Consider the following 20,788-nt stretch of genomic DNA (forward strand, 5'->3'; position numbering starts at 1 on the left):
GAGCTCAGGCAAAGTTCTTCCTGGGAGAGCCACCCAGAAGCAAAAGGACTCCCCTGAAGAACTGACTGCCAGTCTGATTCTGAGTCAGCAGGAGAAGTTGTTGCTCTGACCTCCAAGAGAATTTCCATGGTCTGTATCAATTGGAAGGTAATCTCCCACACTCTCTCTCAGAACCCCCCTCACTGTCATTTTGGAAGGACCATCATAGAGTGTTTTTTTCCAGTTACAAATTCACTGTGACAACTATATGTTCACATCACACAAGAGGAACTTTACATGCAAATAATATCATCTCAAAATGGATCACAGTCAAACTGGGGTGGATGCAGAAGGTTGGGAGGGGCACAAATGGATCTCAAATGTTAGGGCTGCACTTGAGAAAATTCCTGGGCTGAGCAACCACCATGGGCTCTGGGCTGGAGGCACATTCCATTATGAGTGGAGTGGGTTTATAATGGAATGACATAGATGGGTTCTTATAATCAGAAAAACACACTGACCTTTACACTACACAGGTGCAGCAGCATAATGACCCACCACGTGAATGCGCATCAATTCCTGGGAAAAAGTCCAATGAGGTTAACTCAGCATGTATCCCAAGCAAATAAAATCAGTGACATTACCCACCTGGAGAGGTTGTGCCCCCACCCCCACTGAGATATCCAACTGGACAACCAATATGTGAAAGAAAATATTATTACATAAAGATTGTACTTGTTTTGATAAAATAACTGAAATGTAGCAAGCAATGTTATTTTATTCCATAAGCAAATTTGATGTGGATAATAAACTTTAACTTGGGGAGTAAGAATCATGGCCTTTTTTTTTTTTTTCATTTTCAAGAAGCAAATTTTGGTGCAAGGTCTTCAGGGAGGGGAAGTTTTATTCCCTTGTCCATCAGGGAAAATTACATAAAAGCATCCTCTGATATGTTACACTCATAAGACTTATCAACCATAAAGAAATCAGATCTATGTCAAACTGCTAAAAATTCACTGGCTCATCTCAATGCCTTTCCCCCTCAGACATTCATTCAAGTATGAGAGTCAAGAGGGACCTCATTCCATTTCATTTCCAGCAAAGATTCATACTGAATGGCTAAATGGTTACCACAGGTCACACCATTAAGACTTTGGTATGGAGAAACTGTGGCAAAAATTACCATTAAGGACTAGAGCAGAAAGTCGTCAGTGACAGAAAAATTGTTGATGTTATTCTACCGGGGTCTTCATAATCCGATTATTACTTTGACTCCTGAGTCTTTATTCTGACTCTAAAAGCTCATCTTTTTCTGAAGTTAAAATTACTATGAAAGTAATAAGTATGTTCTTATTCCAAGAAGAAAGCAGTATATGATGTCAGCATTCCAAACCCCAGTGAAACTTGAAACTCTGCTGAGAAATAAGACTGTATAAGAAGAGTTAAAAATGTACATTCTGGGTACATAGATAATGTTCTCATTTCTGTGGTCGGGGTGGGGGGCGAGGGGAAAGGGAGAGAGAGAGAGAGACAGAGACAGAGACAGATACAGAGAAAACGAGAGAGAAACATCCATGTACTAAGAACCTACTCTGTGCCCAAACACATGCTGGGGACATCTTGGCTCCTCAGTGGTGAGAAAACCATATAGCGTTTCCTCCTTGAGATCCCTTTCCCTGCTGTGACAGAGGTTTCCCAGCCAGCTCTATCCCATTTACAGACTTTTCCTCACTCAGCTTCTCCATAGTGGAGGTCCTCAACTCTCCTGTGTTCATACTAGAAATGGGTATTCTTGTTTTTTGCCTCAATTACTACCTGAACATTGACAACTCCCAAATTTCTTTGACAACACAGAGCTTGCCACTGAAGTTCAAAACCAATAGCCACTAAGGTTTCTCAAGCCCAGTCACGGCACAAAAGAAACTCAGGGTTATGTTCTCAGATCTGATCCTTTGTCCAGAAGCATGGACTCAGTAATGATTCCTCCACCCTCCAAGTCTCCCTAGCAGAAATTAGGAGTCTATCTCAGCTCCTCATTCTCCCGAGTTCACTTTCTTTACCTACTTAAGCACCAGTCCATTGCCCTTACCTCTAAAAGTTTCTAGAATATATTTTTTATTTTTTAATTTTTAAATTTTTTAAACTTCTACTTTTGGGGTTATACTTTTGCTCTTCCATATGTACACATTCCACTCACACTCCATCAAACCACCATGCCAAATCCCAATGTGCCTACCTCTCCCTATCTTCCTCAATTTGCCTGTTCCCTGGTATCTATTAATTTCTTTCACTGAGTCCAATATTTATTCCTGCTGTATTTTGCCTGTGTATACTTTTTGATTATTTGTATTCCATAGATGACTAAGATCATCCAATATCTATTTTTCACTTTCTGACTTATTTCACTTAAAATAACCACCTAAAGGCCCATCAATTTCCCCAAATTCTACTTTTTCATCTTTTTCAAAGCTGTGTAGTGTTTCATTGAGTTTATATTCTATAATTTCTTTATATGCATTCATTTCTTTTATATATTATTATATACATTCTACAATTTCTTTTATACATTCATCTGTGGAAAGACACTTGAGTTGGTTACATGATTTGGCAATAGTGAAGAGTACTGTTATGAACATAGGTAACAAATACTTTCATTTTGGAGTTTTCATTTTTTTAGGATAAATACTTAATACAGGTATTGCTGGATCGCATGGAATATCCATTTTTAATTTCTTAAGAAATCTCCAAACCATTTTCTTAGCTGCTGAAATTTGCATTCCCACCACCAGTGGGTGACAGTTCCTTTTTTACTGCAACCACACCAATATTTGCTGATTTCATTATTTTTCATATAGACTATTCTCATAGAGATGATGGATATTGAGGTTTCAATTTGCATTTCCTTTATAATAGGTGATGCTAAATAAATTGTCTTATCTCTGTAAGCCATTTCAATGTCATGAGAAAAAATGTCTGTTAAGGTTTTTGTCCATTTTTTGATTTGCTTTTTTATTGTTATTGTTGGCTTATATAGAACTGTAAATTTCAGAGATTAGTGCCTTACCTGATGTGTGAGATGCAAATTATATTTTTTTTCTATTCTGCAAAATGCCTTTTGTTTTTGTGATAGTTTCTTTTGAGGAACAAAAGCTTTTAAATTTAATGTAGCCCCACTTTTTTATTTTGCTTTTGTTTCCTTTGCTGTTGGGGTTGTGTCCCAAATACATCTTTGTAGTGTATGTCCTACAGTATGTCCCCTATGTTTTCTTTAAAGCAATCTATGGTTTTGGGGCCTCCCTGGTGGCGCAAGGGGGTAAGTACAGCACTATTAAGCAATCCATAGAGCAGCCGCATGAGTTCAATCCTTGGCCAGCCAGGGAGCAATCCACATGGCACAGCAGACCTCTCCTGTCTCGCCCACTGCTCCCCTCAGCAGTATGTCTCAGTCAGTCTGCCTGTTCTGTTCCCCACTTTGTCTCTGGTGTATCCTCTCAACCCCCACACCTCTGGCCTTTACCCCAGATCTTGTATGCATAAATAAATAAATCTTTAAAAAAAATAAAGTTAAGGTTTTGTTATTACATCCAGATCATTAATCCATTTTGAATTTTTTTTTTGAATGGAGTTAAAAATGGATCTACCTTTTTTTTTTTAATCACATGTGGTTTTCCATGTTACCCCTACCATTTATTAAAGGGGTTTTCTTCTCTCCATTGTATGATAGTAGCTCCTTTGTCAAAGATTAACTATCCATATTTGGGTGAGTTTATCTCTGGGTTTTCTATTCTGTTCCATTGGTCTGAGTTACTGTATTACCTCAATACCAAACTGTTTTGATTACTGTTGCTGTGTGACATAGTTTCAAGTCAGGAAGTGCGGTACCTCCATTTTTCCTCTTTTCTCTTAGGATTGCTTTAGCTAGTTGGGGCCCTTTGTGGTGCCATAGAAATTTTGTAATTGTTCAATTTCCTTGAAAAAAAGTCATCAGGATTTTGATAGGTATTGGATTGAGTCTGTAGATTGTTTTAGGTAATATGACAATTGTAAGGATGTTTATTTTTCCAATCCATGAGCAAGGCATATCTTCTCATTGATGAGTGGTTTATTTTACTTCCTTTAACAGAGTTTTTTTTTTTTTTTTAAGATTTATTTATTTTTATACAAGAAGCAGGGTACAGGCCAGATGCATGGGAAGGTGAGAGGATTCGCTGGAGACAGAACGGGGAACAGAACAGGCAGACTGAGGAAATATACTGCGGAGGGGAGCAGCAGGCAAGCCAGGAGAGGTCTGCTTTGGCATGTGGGATTCTTGTCGGCCAGCCAGGATCAAACCCGCACTGCAGAGGCTGCAGACAGCTTCACAGTGTGGCACTCAACTGCCTGCATCACCAGGGAGGCCCCATAACTGAGTTTTATGGTTTTCAATTTATAGGTTTTTTACCTCCTTCATTAAGTTTACTCCTAGGTATTTCAATCTTTTCGATGTGATTATATATAGGATTGTATTCTTTATTTCTATTTCTTCTGATACATTGTTTGCATATAGAAATGCAACTGATTTTGTGTATTGATTTTGTATAGTGCCACTTTATTATATTATTTATTATTTCTATTAAATTTTTTTGGTGTCTTTTAGGTTTGCTAAGTACATTAACATGTCAATTTTAAATAGTAACAGTTTCAGTTCTTCTTTTCCTAGTTGGATTCATTCCATGTCCTTTTCTTCCCCAATTGCTTTGGCAAGGACTTCCAAAAATGTGTTGAACAATAGTGATGACAATACACATCCTTGTCTTACTCCTAATCTTGGTGGGAATGTTTTCAGCTTTTCACCACTGAGTATGATTTTAGCTGTAGTCTTGCCATGCATGACTTTTGTGATGTTTAGATAAATTCCCATTAAGGTGAGTGCTTTTATCATAAATGGATGTTGGATCTTGTTGAATGCTTTTTCAACATCTATGATCACGATGTGTTTTTATATTCCTTTTTGTTGCTCTAAAGAATGGCATTGATGGAAATGCATACATTGAGCCAGCCTTGCATCCCTGGGATAAAGTCTACTTGCTCGTGGTGGATGATTGTCTTAATATGTTGCTATATTTGCTTTGTTGACAATTTTTGCATCTATGTTCAGCAGAGCTATGTGTCCATAATTTTCTTTTTTTGTACTATCTTTGCTTGGGTTTGGGAACAGGGTGATGTTGACCTCACAGAATATGAGACATTTCCTCTCTCTTCTACATTTTTGAAGGGTTAAGTAAGATAGGTATTAGGTTTTCTTTGGAGGTTTTTTAGAATTTACTGGAGAAGTGATATAGTCCTGGGGTTTTGTTCTTAGGGAGACATTAATTACTCTTTCAGTTTAGTACTTGTGATTAAATTGTTTAAGCTGAGTATTTCATCCTGATTTATTCTTTGGAGGTTGCGTAAGTATAAAAATTTGTCCATTTCTGCTAGGTTGTCCAGTTTGTTTGCATATAGATGTTTGAAATAGGGTCTTATGATTCTATATATTTTTGCAGTATCTGGTGTAATTTTGCCTCTTTCATTTCTAATTCCATTGATTTGGACCTTTTTTATTTTTTCCCTTCCACTGGTTTTTGGAAACTTTTGTTCTGTTTCTAGTGCCTGCAGCTGCAGAACTAGAATATTAACTTGAGATTTTTCGTTTTTTGTTTGTTTGCTTGTTTTAATGTGGGCGAGTGTTGCTATGAACTTTCTTTGTTGTGATGCTTTTAGAGTATCTCGGTCTGATAGTTTATCTCTCTCTCATTACTTTCTAGATATCTTTTGATCTCTTCTTTGAATTCTTATACCCAGGAGTTTTTCAGAAGTGTTTTATTTAGTCTCTACATGTTTTCTAGTATTCCTTTTGTGATTTACTTCTAGGTTTATACCATTGTGATCTGTGAAGATGCTTGATGTAATTTCTATTTTCATATATTTTCTATTTTATGTACCAGTATATGATCTAATTTTGACAATGTTTCATGTGGAATTGAGAAGAAAGTGTATTCACTTCTTTTGAAGTGGATAGCTTTATCAATGTCCACTAAATCCGTATGGCCCAACATTCATTTAAGGCCTTCATTTCTTTATTTTCTGTCTCGATGATCTTTCCCTTCCCGTCAGTGGGGCGTTGAGGTCTTTGACAATAATTGTATTTTTGTTGTTATTTTAGGTCTGTAAGTAGTTGCTTTATATAACTAGGTCCTCCTATGTTCGGTGCATAGATACTAATAATATTGGTTCCCTTGATCATTATATAGTGTACATCTTTGTTGAAAATCTTTTTTTTTTTTTTTTTTGGAACTCTAACGTATCTTATATGAGAACAGCAGGTCCTGTTTTCTTTGTACATTTTAGCATGTAGAACATTGCTCCAACCTTTTAGTTTTGGTTATTATCCTTCCACTTGTAATGGATCTCTTATAAGCAAAGAAAAGTTAGCTGAAACTTTTTTCACCCACAGTGTTAGTTTATGGCTTTTAATTAGTGAATTCAGACCACTCAGGTTTAGAATGATTACTATCAGTCATCTTGCTTTTGACTTTTGGCTTTTGATTATTTTTCAGTTGTTTCTTCTTCATTTCTTTCTACCTGCTCTTTCTGAATGGCTTTCCCTAGTGATTCTTTCATTTTTTTTATTTGGCTATAGTTCTCTATTCTGGAGTTTTGATTAGCGGTTATCATGGAGACTGCTTAAATTCCTGTCTTACATGTCCACTCTTCAAATTCTGTTAATTTCTTCCTTCCGTTTAGTGTCTTGTTGTTAACTCATACCATTCTTGCTCATGGTTCTAGTGCTGTATTTCTATGTCATTTTACTCAGATTTTGTGTTTCGCTTTTTTCTTTTCTTTCTTTCGTTCTTTTTTTTTTTTAAGATTTACTTATTTATAAATCGGTCAGAAGCATGGAAGGGTGAGAGAATTCATCAGAGAAAGAGCAGGGAGCAGAACAGGCAGATGGACTGAAGACACTACTGAAGGGAGCAGCAGGCGAGACAGGAGAGGTCAGCGGTGCCATGTGGGTTTCTCCCTGGCTATCCAGGAATTGAACTTGTGCTGCAGAGGCTGCAGACAGCTTCAGAGTGTGGCGCTCAACATGCTGTGCCACCGGGGAGGCCCTTTTTTCTTTTCTTGTAGAAGGACGCCTTTCAAACATTTCTTACAGGGTAGGTCTGGTGCTGATAAACTTGTTAGCTTCTGTGAAAGCCTTCATTTCCCCCATCATTTTTAAATGATAATTTTGCAAGATTCAGTGTTTCTGGCTAGCATTTATCTTTTTTTAGGATTGTGAACACTTCTACTCTCTTCATGCCTGGAGAGTATAAAATCTGAGGAAAGACTAATTTGTGCACTTTAAGTTATTTTCTTCTGCTTTGCTTTCTATACTTTCTTTTCTTTATCTTCGATTTTTAATAATTTAGCAATGATGTGTCTTGCTGTAGGTTTTTTTTTAATTTAAAAATTGGGTATTATCTTTGCTTCTTGAACATCTATTTTTAATTCATTACTTAGGTTAATTCTTATTTATCATTTCTTTGAATAGGATCTCTGCTCCATTCTCACTCTATCTTCTGAAATTCTAATTATTCTTAAGTTTCCTCTTCTAACTGAGTCTGATATTGCTCAAAGAGAGTCCTTATTTATTTCCCTCTCTTTTTCTAATTGGGTAGTTTGCTCATTTGAGATTTCTACTCCCAAAATTCTTTCTTCTGCCAGTTTAATTCTATTTAAAGTGCTTTATAAATTTGTCTGCATTTCATTCAGATTCTCTTTTTGTGATCTTTTAATATTTTCAATTTCTTTGATAAAGAGCTCTCATCATTCCTGGTTCTCCTTTCTAAGATCTAGCACCTTGCCCATCTGCCTTGATTGACCATCCAGTAACTCATTTAGCATTTTTAATATTGTTTTGAAGTTTTTGTCTGATAGGTCCTCTAATTCTGTATCTTTTATATTTGTCCCAGAATTAATATTCTTTTCATTTTGCTCTTCCATCTTGCATTCGTATATTGTGTATTTACTTTCTAGATATGTGTAGTGCCTTCTTTTCTATTTGTGTGTGTGTTTGGGGTGCTGGGGGTTTAATTTTGTTTGTTTCTCCTCTTTATCTTTTTGTGAGGAGGGAAGTACTTCATCTCAGTTTGAGGAGTGAAGTTGGTCTCCTGTACTTCTTCTCCTTTCTCCCCACAGAAAGTTATGTACACTGTTTTTGCTGCTTAACTGTCCACTCCACCTCACTGCTATTTTTTTCTGCCAGAGGTCAGAGTCTCCCAGTGGGAGAAGCTAGGCCTAGTCTGCAAGCTCATGCTTCTGGACTAAGCTGGGCTTGTCACATAGCTCAGCACCTGGGTTTGGTGTGCACAGCTTGTCTCTCGACTGCCAACAATGGACATCACTGTCTCACTTCCACCACTGCCAGGTTGCTTCTGCAGGGTCACAAGATCTGTGCACCTTATGTTACTTTTCAGGGTATTCATTAATTACCTCATAAAACCTCTCTGCTAATGAGCCTGCTTTGGAGCCCAGACAGGATCATCCTAGCATCACTGATCTCTTCTGAGAGGGGGGTTGGAGGAAAGCTTTCCATACCGTCGCTGGCCTCAGAGGGCCCACTCTCCTGGTTTGGGTTTGTGTCTACACATCTCCACTCTCCCTGGATCAGACGTAAGCCCAAATAATTTCAGAGTGCCTGGTTTGTCCCATTGTGGCTTGGGTGGCTGACTTCCAGTCTGTCTGCCATCTGGGGTATCTACTCTCCAAGGCAAGCTCCCCTTCGCTTACTCCCAGTCCTTCCCCTCAGCAGCCACCAACCTCAGTTCAAGATGCCCAAAGGAAAGTCCTGGACTTATCTTTGAACAAATATTTGTTGTAATTGCTTTTAAGAGAAAAGCTGATCCCAACCTCTCTAATCCACAATGTTGTGGGTGCAGTCTTCTCACCATTTTGACCTCCTCCATCCTGGTCCAATCCTCTCTCTTCTACCCAACATCAATTGACCTTAACTGGTCTACCCACCACAAAAACATTTCAATAACAGGAAGAGCTTTTTAGAAAGGGGACATCTGACTGTGGTATTTCCTTACATTAGTGGCGTCACACTTCCTTCAGGCTAAAGTTCTATATACCTGTTTGAGACTTATTTCTAACAAATATGTGAAATTAGTTTGGCTCTGTCTCCTCCCTGGCTTCATTGTCTGTCTTCCTCTACCCCATGGATGACACCCTGGCCACTTAGCCACTTGGGGAACTTTCCATCATCAGGGGCTCTCCCTTGCCCTTTCATTGGCGATTTCATTATGTTACTCCCTTTGTCTAAAATATGGTTCCAGCAGCCCATCCTTCTCTATAGCTATTGTCCTCAGTCCCCTGGAACTTCCCCACTGTCAGAACAGGTATCACTGTAACAATATCCTATTCTTATTTTGGCAGATTTGAAAATAATTCTAAAGAACTATCGATGTAATTTGTTTTTATGTCTGTCTTACAAAATCAACACAGAGTTCTCTGTTGCAAAGTCAACACAGAGCTGGTACAAGGGCATGCTCATTATGTTTAATGAGGATTAGAAGAATGAACAGTTGAATGAATGAATGATAAGGACGATGTCTTTGAGGAACTCACAGTCTAGGCTTTAAAACATATGTAGCCTTTTATTGCACCTGTCCTAGTTCAGTTGTGGATCAAATTAATCTAACATAGTCACACACATTAGGAAAGTAAGTAAAATTGAACAAAAAGACCATTCAAATTAGATGTTATCTATTTAGCTCTTAGCCTTAGGGATGCTAGTATATTTTACTTTACAGTTTACTATATGTTGTTGCAGTTTACTAATTACTTAACTAAAACAATGCTGGCAAAGACAAATAAATGAGAAATAGAGACTTGATAAAGAAAGTAAATGGGGATTAAAAAGGATCCAGTTGTAGATCCCAAAATCTCATTCCATGTCCTATCAAAGAGGACCTGAAGGGAATCCTCTTCCATCAGGAATAAACTGGAGCTCAAAGAAATTAAAGAATCAAATGAAGACCAAGTGAGCTGTCCATATGAAAGCAAACAGGTCTCTGACCTCTGTTTGCAACAATCCACATTTTACTGATCCAAGTGTGCTCTTCCCAGTAAATAGGTGCAAAGATTTCAAACACAGGAAACCCCAGAAATAAGTGACCATAGATAGCAATAGGGACCAACAAAGTTGTACCTTATAGATAACCTGAGACAACATTTCTTTCAGATGCACATGTGATTTACTGCAATTGTATCCTATTCTTTTTCTATTAGCAGTTCTATTAGTCTTCATTGAACTCTACTGTGATCCTTGGGGAGCAGGCTGGGGTCCCCTGCATAGATGGCCTGAAAGTAAATGAAAAGGATGCTTCTGAAGACCCTGAAACAGATAAGCAGGGGCAGAATGGCAAGGCATAATCCCTGATGATGCAGCTCTTTCATGGTTTCTGAGCCCCTGACATCCACACTAGAGCCCTGTAAGCTACTTTCTTCTGTGTTTGCTCTTCTATGAATCAATGCTGAAAGGCACAACCCCACCCCTGTGGTCCAATACTGCTACTACTACTACTGCCACTACTGCCACTACTATTCAGCATCCTGGGTGGATATGCCATTTCTAAAAATCAAATAATACAGATAATGTATTGACCCAGGCTAATACCAATCCTACACCTACCTACATGAGCTAAGGTTACAAACAATAACAGAAAGCACCACATTAAATAATAGCACATTAATCATGTGCTAAAACATTTCTGTTATTATTATTTGATTTTCCTTCTGTTTCAGTTTATATCTAATAAATGAATGATTTCTGAGAAAGAGATCGAGATCATTGATGTGTATGATAGATAAAAGTGATATAAAGTATAAAGAATAACCAATTTTTAATTTTTTCCTTTAATAGTTATTTTAAAGAATTAGAAAATTTATTAGAATAACAAGTTTATAACATGATATTGGTTTCAAGTACACAACATTATAAATTAACACATGTTTATTCTACCTCATAATTTTTCCACCAAAACTCTAGGTTCCATATTTTGTAATAGTAAGAACAACATACATTTGCTGTTTCAAAATCCAACTCATGTAAACAATATGATGAAAAGTCACTCTATAACAGCTGTCCTGAAGAAAGCCAGAGATTCTGTCAGGAAATAAGTTTCTAATTTCTGGGCCTCCCCAGTGGTGCAGTGGGTTGAGCACAGCACTGTGAAGCTGTCTGCAGCCTCTGCAGCACGGGTTCCATCCCTGGCCAGCCAGGGAGCAACCCACATGGCACAGCAGACCTCTCCTGTCTTGCCCGCTGCTCCCCTCAGCAGTGTTTTCCATCAATCTGCCTGTTCTGCTCCCCACTCTGTCTCTGGTGAATTCTCTCACCCTCCTGTGCCTCTGGCCTGTACCCCAGTTCTTGTATAAATAAATAAAATATTTAAAAAAATAAATCAAATTTCTCATTTCCAAGGGTGGTGTGAAGGATGTCTGGCCATGGCACTGCCTCTGGCTGGCTAGGTTTCTAGAGCCCACTGTCCTGTAGATGGGTATCACAGGAAAGGAGCTCCAGAGTTGCTGGAACTCAGAGGAAGTTTGTAAGGTGTTAAAAGAATTTTCACATAGTCCCATTTGTTTGTTTATCTTTGTATTTGTTTACCTTACCTTTGGAGTCAAGTCTCTAGTCATCTCTGAAGCCAATAACATGGCTTCTGTTTTCTTCTATGTATTTGATGGTTTCATGCCTTACATCAAAGTTTTTAATCCATTTTTGAGTAAATTTTGTGTAAGGTATGAGATAGTGAGCTAGTATAATCCCCCCCCCCCCCACCGCCATGGGACTGTCCAGTTTTCCCAAAACCATTATTTGAAGAGTCTTTCCATTCTCCAGTGCATACTCTTGGGTCCTTTGTCATAAAATAACTATCCATAAAAGCATGGGCTTATTTCTGGGGTCCAAATCCTATTCCTATTAATTTGTGCCTGTATTTTTATTCCAATTCCATACTATTTTGATGATTATATATCAAAGCTAAGTTCCTACAGAGTGAATAAAATTATTAATTATTAAAACAAAAAGATACCCTATCAAATAAGAGAAAATTTTGGACATCATACATCTCACAAGGGACTAACATCAAAGATCTTATACAAATAACTCAAACAACTCAAAAAGATTAAAATATAGGCAAAACAGTTAAATAGACATTTCTCCATAGAAATAGACACATGAAAAACAGACACATGAAAAAACTCTTATCACTAATAAGGGGAATGCAAATCAAACCATGCTGAGCTAGCCCCTCACACTTGTGAGAGTGACTCATCAACAGGTGTTGGTGATGGTGTAGAGAAAAAGGAACACTCAAACACTCATATACTGTTGTGGGAATGTAGACTGGTCCAACATCTATGGAAAACAGGATGGAGGCTTCTTAAAATATTAAAATAAATTTGCCCTATGATCCAGCAATTCCATTTTTTTATCTATCCAAAGAATATAAAATTAAATGATATATACACTGCTATGTTGATTGCAACACTATTTACAACGGCCAACTTATAGAAGCAACCTAAGTGCCTAATTACATAAGTGGATTAAAAATATATACATACACACAATGGAATACTACTCAGCTATAAAAATAGTTGAAATCTTACCATTTTTGACCACATGAATGGAACTGTTGGGGATTATACTAAATGGATTAGGTCAGAAAGGGAAAGCAAATACTGGATGATCTCATTCTTATGTAGAATATAAATAAATAAAACAAAGGAACAGACAAAACTAAACCAAAATGAACCCTAGAAACCTGTTGAATTCAGACTATGCTGGGCGAGGGGCAGAATTAGAGTGGGAAAAGAGCCCAGTGGACCATGAAAGAGGACTATGGGTGCTCTGGTGGTATGTGTGGTGTAGTAAGATACATCTGATGAGGTGTACCTATGCCCTTAAATCATATAGTGTTATAAACCAATGTTACTTTCTTTAAAAAAATAAAAAAATAAAAAACATAAAAAAATAACTTTCAGATCTAATAGCTGGTCAGCTAGTATAATCATTCTTCACAAAAGTTTATAATCATAACTATCAATTATATTAAGTTGTCATCAATGGGTTGATGGACATGTAGGATTTCCAGAGTTCCAACAGGAGATGCCAAGTTGTAGAAACATGTAATGACACACAATTTTCATTTCAGTGATCCTAAGCTTTCAAGAAGATTAATACGTTCCACTTTCTCATATGCAAAGACTCTAGTCCAGTATCCATAAGCCAATAAATATTTACTTTCCAGAATCATAAAAGGAGAAATAACTTGTATATACTTTTCCACACACTTGGGTAATTCCAAACACACCAGATGTCTATGGAAGCACAAATTAAGCTCAACTGTATGTGTTTTGAATGAGATTTTTAAAAATATTTCTTCTTTAAGAGACCAGAAAATTATATTTGTTTTTTTAAAAAAAAAAACAAATCTTGTTTTGAGAGAACAATTTTTCTCTCCAGATGTATCCTCCTTGCTAGTGTCACAACAAGGACTTGTGAGCTGATCAACAGTGTGGGTGATTATTTGTTCCCATTTTCAACTCTTTTGACTTCAAACTTACCAGCACTATTTGGAATCTGATAGTTTTTGGTTTGTCCTAAGTTATTTTATTTCATCCCCTTGTCTTGATCCATTTAAATTTGCAAGAGATATAAGATTTACTATCATATTTACTCTCACTCTTACATTTACTGGTGGAATCTGTTTTCCTGGAAGGAAGTCTTTTCATAGCCAATACCTAATGACAGCACTTTCTGTTATTAATGACTTAACAATGCCTTCTAAATTCTCAGGTCCCTCCATTCTTATAGAACAACTGTCTTAAACCAAAAAAAGAAAGGTTTGACAAACTCTACTTGAAAAAGGCCAAGCCTTACTTGTAGAAAATATAGTTGATGGCATAGCCAGTGGGCTATTCATCATTTTATATACTTTATATTCATTTTAACTACTTATTAAATTTTGACTCATTCATATTATTTTCCCATTCTCCAGGATATCCATGACTAAGTCTTGAATAATAATGGTACAAAAAAAGAAAATTAACATGACTTGATTTAAACATATACGTTGATGATTTCTTCCTAACCTGATGGCTCACAGTGGTTCTAAGGAAGACTGGTTCCAAAGATAGTGAGTTTACCCTCCAGTTCCATGACTCGGCAACATAAGTATATGGGTGAAGTTTCTTCTTCCCAGTACCTTATTCCATAGACTCCAATTCCAAACAATAGAGGGAAATGCCAGGAGTGTCTTGCAGTTGAGGTGGTGAGGCAGGGCTGGGGCAGCTCCCAATTACCCCTATAGCTAGGGTCAGTGTCATGGCCATAAGCTGGGTCCCTCTTCTCCACTTCCATCCCTCCCACTGCACAAAAAGTGATTTACCATTGCTCAGCCCAGGGCTGTTTGCTCCTTCCTCTACCTTTATGTTCCATCGATAGTTCATCTGGTGGGAAACACTCATGTACAATGGCATCCTTAGCTAACTCCACAAAAAACTGTCTCCTAAGAATATTAGCTGATCCCAGGACATTTTCATTAAAAACAGATTTCAGCAACATACTAGCATGACATTTTACCTTATCTAATAAGCAATATCATGAGGTAGATTTATGCAAAATACATGGGCTTAACTCTGTCCTCAGCAATGAGGAACTCACCTATCACTGGTTTTAATGGCTCATTTATCTTACCTGTAGTGGATGTGCCAACACAGTTCTGTTCCTTGTTTTTTCACGCCCTAAGTGGCAGAAGAAAAAAAAAAAAAAAGACTTGTGAACTGAATTTTCTGTCTCTGTTTGCAAAATTTGTCACCTGTTTCTTTGAGGGTAGGTTTGCTCATAGTCTTAGGAGTCTGAAAGTACTTTCTAGCAAAGCAGGCTTAGAGACATTCGGCACTTATTTTTTTTTTTTTTGCTTTTTTTAAATTTTATACATTTTTACATCATTTTTCATTTTTGCACAATGTATGCATTTTCAGCTCTTAATGACCATCTACTATGTGCCTGGTATGGTTTTAGCCATTAGAAACACAGGGGTGAAATCTACAACTTCCTTTGTCTCAGAGACTGTTCTAAGAACTTATATATAATAACTCACTTAGATGAGGAAACTAAGGCATGAAAATGTTCTGTAACCTGCTCAATGTCACGCAGTGTAAGGTAAGTTGCAGAGCCAGGTTTCAGACCCAGGCACCAGGCTCCAGTGCAGACAGACTTGTTCCTTGTCCTAAAGGAGCCACAGTCTGTATCTCTGGTAACACTCACTGGAAACCTCTTATCTTGATTTAAATTTGCAGGAGATTTAAGATTTACTCTCACATTTACTTCCACTCTTATGGGTCCTAGTATCAATGAACTTCTTTGGAAGAAGGTCTCGTCATAGCTAATACCTCGTAGTATCATTTCCTATTATTAACTACTTAACAATGTTCTAGTTCACCAAATTTAAGAGCAGAGGAGGACTCTAGGCAGCAACTGTTCAGTGATATAAAAATTTATTTTGATCAGAAGTAACTTTAAGACACTAATGAGAATATGCCTTCACCCTAGAACCTTAAGTCCTAGCTCCCATCAAAAACATAGTCATACTTTTTTTTCCTGTGTGCTTTTTTGTTTTGTTTTGTTATAGTTACCAACTGATAGTCTAATTTTCTTGAAATTTATCTTGTGTACAGTTTATTATATTTATTATCTATTTCATTTTAGGATTTTTCCCCCACAAAATTTTTTCCAAGGTCATGTTTGTTAAGCAATCATTGAGTATATTAAAATAAACTATTATTTTAAATTCAGGACTCTCAATCTCTTCTATAGTTCTTCCTTTTTATATAGTGACACAACATCTTCATGTGTATGTATATGCACATATGCAGAATAAATATATAAACTATTTATTATGTTTATATAATATATAACACTTTGAGTAACAAAAGTACTTTTTTCACTCATTTTTGAAATAATATCTCAAAAATATTCTAGTTATGTTCATACTTTTTTTGTCTAGAATCTAGAGAAGTGAGGTTGCTGTAGAACCTGGTACATGTGTGAAATGCCTATTCTGATTATCATAAGACAGTTATCTGGGTGAGAGGGAGAGAAGTGCTGGCAGCACCCACAGGGAGGACTACGCCCAAGATGTGAATGGAACACAATAATTAGATTCAACTGCCTTAGCTCTAGAACATAAAACATACTGAAGTTATTAAAAAATGGGTATTATTTGTTAGATTTATTTATTTATGCATACAAGAACTGGGGAACAGGCCAGAGGTGTGGGGGGTGAGAGGATTCACCAGAGACAGAGTGGAGAATAGAACAGGCAGACTGACTGCAATACACTGCTGAGGGGAGCAGCTGGCGAGTCAGGAGAGGTCTGCTGCACCATGTGGGTAGCTCTCTAGCCTGAGATCAAACTCATGCAGCAGTGGCTGTGGACAGCCTCGTTGGTTGTGCCTTAACCCCTTGCACCACCAGGGGTTAAATATACCCAAAAAGTGGACATTCTTGTCTTGTTCCAGATCTTAATGGAATTGCTTTCAGCTTTTCACCATCGAGAATGATACTGGCTATGGGCTTGTCATATAAGGCCTTTATGATGTTGAGGTATGTTCCTTGTATTCCAAGAATTTCAAGGGCTTTTATCATGAATGGGTGTTGTACTTTGTCAAAAGCTTTCTCAGCATCTATTGATATTATCATATGGTTTTTATATTTCTTTTTGTTGATGTGTTGGAAAACGCTGAATGATTTTCGGATGTTGAACCATCTTTGTGTCCCTGTAATAAATCCTACTTGGTTGTGGTGAATTATCTTATGGATACATTGTTGGATTATGATAGCTAAAATTTTATTGAGGATTTCTGTATCAGTGTTCATTAGATAGACTGGCCTGTAGTTTTCTTTTTTTGTGTTGTCCTTGTTCGGTTTTTGTATTAGTGTAATGTTGGCTTCAAAGAACATGTTTGGTATTATCCCTTCCTTCTCAATTTTTTGAAAGAGTTTGTGAAGGATAGGCACTAATTCGTTTCTGAATGTTTGGGAGAATTCATTTGTAAATCCATCAGTTCCTGGGCTTTTGTTTTTGGGGAGGTTTTTGATTACCATTTCAATTTCACTGCTTGTAATTGGTCTGTTCAGGTGTTCTATTTCTTCTTTATCTAGCTTTGGGTGATTGTAGAAACTTCTCCAAAGAGGAAATGCAAATGGTAAACAGGCATATGAAAAAATGTTCAACATCACTTGTAATCATGGAAATGCAAATCAAAACTACCATGAGATACCATCTTACACCAGTGAGAATGGCACATATTAAAAAAAGCTAGCAACAACAAATGTTGGTAAGGATGTGGAGAAAAAGGAACTCTCCTGCATTGCTGATGGGAGTACAAACTGGTCCAACCACTATGGAGAGCTGTGTGGAGATTTCTTGACCTACTAAAGATACAGCTTCCATATGATCCAGCAATTCCACTCCTAGGTATTTACCCAAAGGACACAGAAACATTAATTCCAAATGGCACCTGCATCCCTATGTTTATAGCAGCACTATTTACAATAGCTAAGCTATGGAAACAACCCAAATGTCCAAAAATAGATGACTGGATCAAGAAGATGTGGTACATATACACAATGGAATATTACTCAGCAATCAAAAAAGATAAACACATGTAGTTTGCAGCAATATGGATGGAGCTAGAAGGGATCATGCTCAGCGAAATAAGTCAGAAAGAAAAAGGAAAATACCGGATGGTCTCGCTCATCGCAGGAATTTAGAAAACCTAAATAAGGGACCAGGAAAATGACTAATTAATAAAAAGTAAAAATCAAAATCAACAAGCAACTATAAACCAGAGACACACTATGGGGGGCGGGGAAGGCCAGGGAGAGGAAGGACTAGCGTCAAAATTGGGGGGGGTGCAATTGTATGGGGAATATAAGCAAAATGAAAATGCATACATTTTATATAAATGAAAAATGATGTAAGAATTATATAAAATAAAATATTAAAAAAAAAAAAACCAAAAAGGGCCTCCCTGGTGGCACAGGTGGTTGAATGCTGCACTGTGAAGCTGTCTGCAGCCTCTGCAGTGCAGGTTAGATCCTGGCCGGCCGGGGAGAAACCTACATGGTGCGGTAGACCTCTCCTGTCTCACCCGCTGCTCCCCTTAGCAGTGTATTTCATCACTCTGCCTGTTCTGTTCCCCACTCTGTCTCTGGTGAATCCTCTCACTCTCCCACACATCTGGCCTGTATCCCTGTTCTTGTATAAATAAATAAAAAAAACTTAAAAAAAATACCCAATAAATAGGTATTTTTTTAACAATGGATATTGTTAAACTACACTAATAAATGAATATGGGGGATGTTCTGCACATTCAATTATCTCATCAGGAGCATGATCTGTGTTCTTCATTCATCGAATTTCTATTTTTAATGTTCACAGCTTTTTTATGTACATCATACAAAATCCTTGCTGTCCATGTTTTCTTAAGAATGGAAAAAGGGTTCTAAAACCATCATAAATTTGGACCAAGGGATACATTTCTTAATTTTAAGAATGATCCTTTATTCTCTTCTCTTGCCTTTCAGAATCTTTTTTGTCCTCCCCAGGCATTATCATGATCAAAATACTGATAATGCGTGTTTGCTGGTCTGTGGTCCACCGTTGGCCATGGAGGACAGAATCGCATCTATGCTCCTACTAACGAGCCCACAAACCTCCCTCTCTTGCATCCATTCTTAAAATAGGAACTAGTGGTTCTCTGTGGACCTTTCATGGTCCCCCCATGGAAGGAGCCATTGAGAGGCAAGCTTTACCTCTTCCTGCACCATCTCAAGAGGAAAGCTCCAAATTCCCTGTTGTGCTCTGTTTACTTCTGTCTGGTTGGGGTGAGGGATCTCCCAACTCAGGTCTTCTCACGGCAGGTGTGCTGTAGTCAAACCTTGCAGGGAGGAGTGGATCAAGACTTGGGGTCTGGGCCATGGATCAGGCAGGAGATTAGTCTAACTTATTAGTAGATAACTGTAGTGAATGAGAGTAATGGAGGAGGACCGCACAGGACCCCACACTGTGCCTGTGACTTAAACTCCAGGTAGTCAGAAAGTATAATCTAACTTTTATAAGCTTTCCTTGCCTGTGTTTCTCTCTAGGACCTCAGTAGAGCGGTCTTTTTATTTAGTTATACAATCAATAAATGTTGAATGAGGGTCAACCACATACCAGTCACTGAAGACAAGGCAATGTTAGTGAACTCTGCAGACTCTACTCCCTGCCTGTTGAGCTTATGTTAGATAGGGAAAAAGAAAAAAAATAGTAACATAACAGTAAGTGAAATACTTGTAAGTGAATGGAAATTTTTAAGAAGAAACAATAAATGAGAGATGAAACAAGATATAGGCAAGTCAATCTTTAGACAGGGCTTCTCAGAAGCAGGGGAATTTTGAGCAAAGATCAGAAGGTAGAAGAAAGTGTCTAAAGAGATCACCAGGGAAAAAAACATTCTTAGCAAAGGGATCAGCAAGTGTGAATGCCCTGAAGTGGAAAGTGTATCAGGATTTTGAAAAATGGCAAAGAGGCCATTGTGGCCTGAACCAGAGGAGAGAATAGAAGGAGATGCAGGTGAAGATATAAGGAGCACTGGGTGGTACTGGGCCTCCTAGTTCAGCAGAAGGGCCCTGCCATTCACAAGGAGCAAGGAGGGGAGTCACTGTTGCTGGACCGTATTCAGTAGGGAAGTGACATGATCTGGCAGGCACTGCACAGGATCTGTGTAGCTGTTAAGAGCACACTGAAGAGGAGGCAAGGTAGGAAGTTGGGATACTCAGATCGACTTGAAGGTGACATTAAAAAAAGTGGGGCATCAGGGGAGTAAGAATTTGGTCAGAATTACAGATAGAAGAGGGCTGTCACTGGTAAGGCTGCGCTGCATTTGATTTGTAAAATTTCTGGCTAATCTATGTTTTTGTCTAATAACGACTACAGTTAAGTACAGCTCTTGCAGATTGTAGCTCTTGCTACTCCTCACCTGCTCAACTGACTATTTATGATGAAGCTGGATGATATGAAGCAACTACACTTTCCTTGCAAGAAACTAATCTCTCTTGACCTCTTTGAACATGCCTTTTCCTATTGCTGGGGTGACAGTTCCCATTGTACCCGTTGTATCTAAATACCCATCCAGCTTTGCTGCATTTTGGTGAGTGGAAGACCACAAATGAAACAAGAAGGCAGGAGCAAATGGAGGCTGGGAGGCTGGTTGGTGCAGGCCTGGAACTATGAAGGCAGGTGAGATGTGCTGGCAGGTGAGATTTACCCTTGATCTTCAGGGGTCCAGGCACACTCTGTTCTGGAATCAGAGATATTGATCACTATTCCTAAGTTCCAGCAAACTTTCATATCATTTTGCATTATTTTGGAAGCTACTAATAAAGTCACTTTTGAGAAAGTTACTTTTATGGGATAGAGAAGCATCCAGTAGAATCTATCACTATCAGCCAGTCATTCTGGTAAGTGGATGTCCACTGTCATCTTTTTCAGTCACATATTTTTCCACTGGATAATATGTTAAGATTCTACAGACACATAAAAGAATTTCTCAGACATCAGAAACCAAATAGCAGCTTCTCTGAGTAGTAATCCATTAAAGATATTAAAATCTATTAATATACCCTGACCTAGATATATGTTTATGTGGTCAACTCTAATCCTTTCCAAAATAGCATCTCCAATGTCCT

General features: G+C 37.8%; 1 protein-coding gene across 1 annotated transcript in view; it reads right to left on the reverse strand.

Annotated features, from left to right (window-relative positions):
* HECW1 (HECT, C2 and WW domain containing E3 ubiquitin protein ligase 1) overlaps nt 1-548 on the reverse strand; it is a 397,437-nt gene extending 396,889 nt beyond the window's left edge. Inside the window, exon 1 of the mRNA XM_084230415.1 lies at nt 501-548. Within this exon, the coding sequence (XP_084086541.1) occupies nt 501-527 (27 nt within the window). The 5' untranslated portion in view covers nt 528-548. The remainder of the gene's footprint in view (nt 1-500) is intronic.
* Nucleotides 549-20,788: the final 20,240 nt, after the last annotated feature.

Source organism: Talpa europaea, assembly GCF_964194135.1.
Source record: "Talpa europaea genome assembly, chromosome: 3".
Classification (NCBI taxonomy): Eukaryota; Metazoa; Chordata; class Mammalia; order Eulipotyphla; family Talpidae; genus Talpa; species Talpa europaea.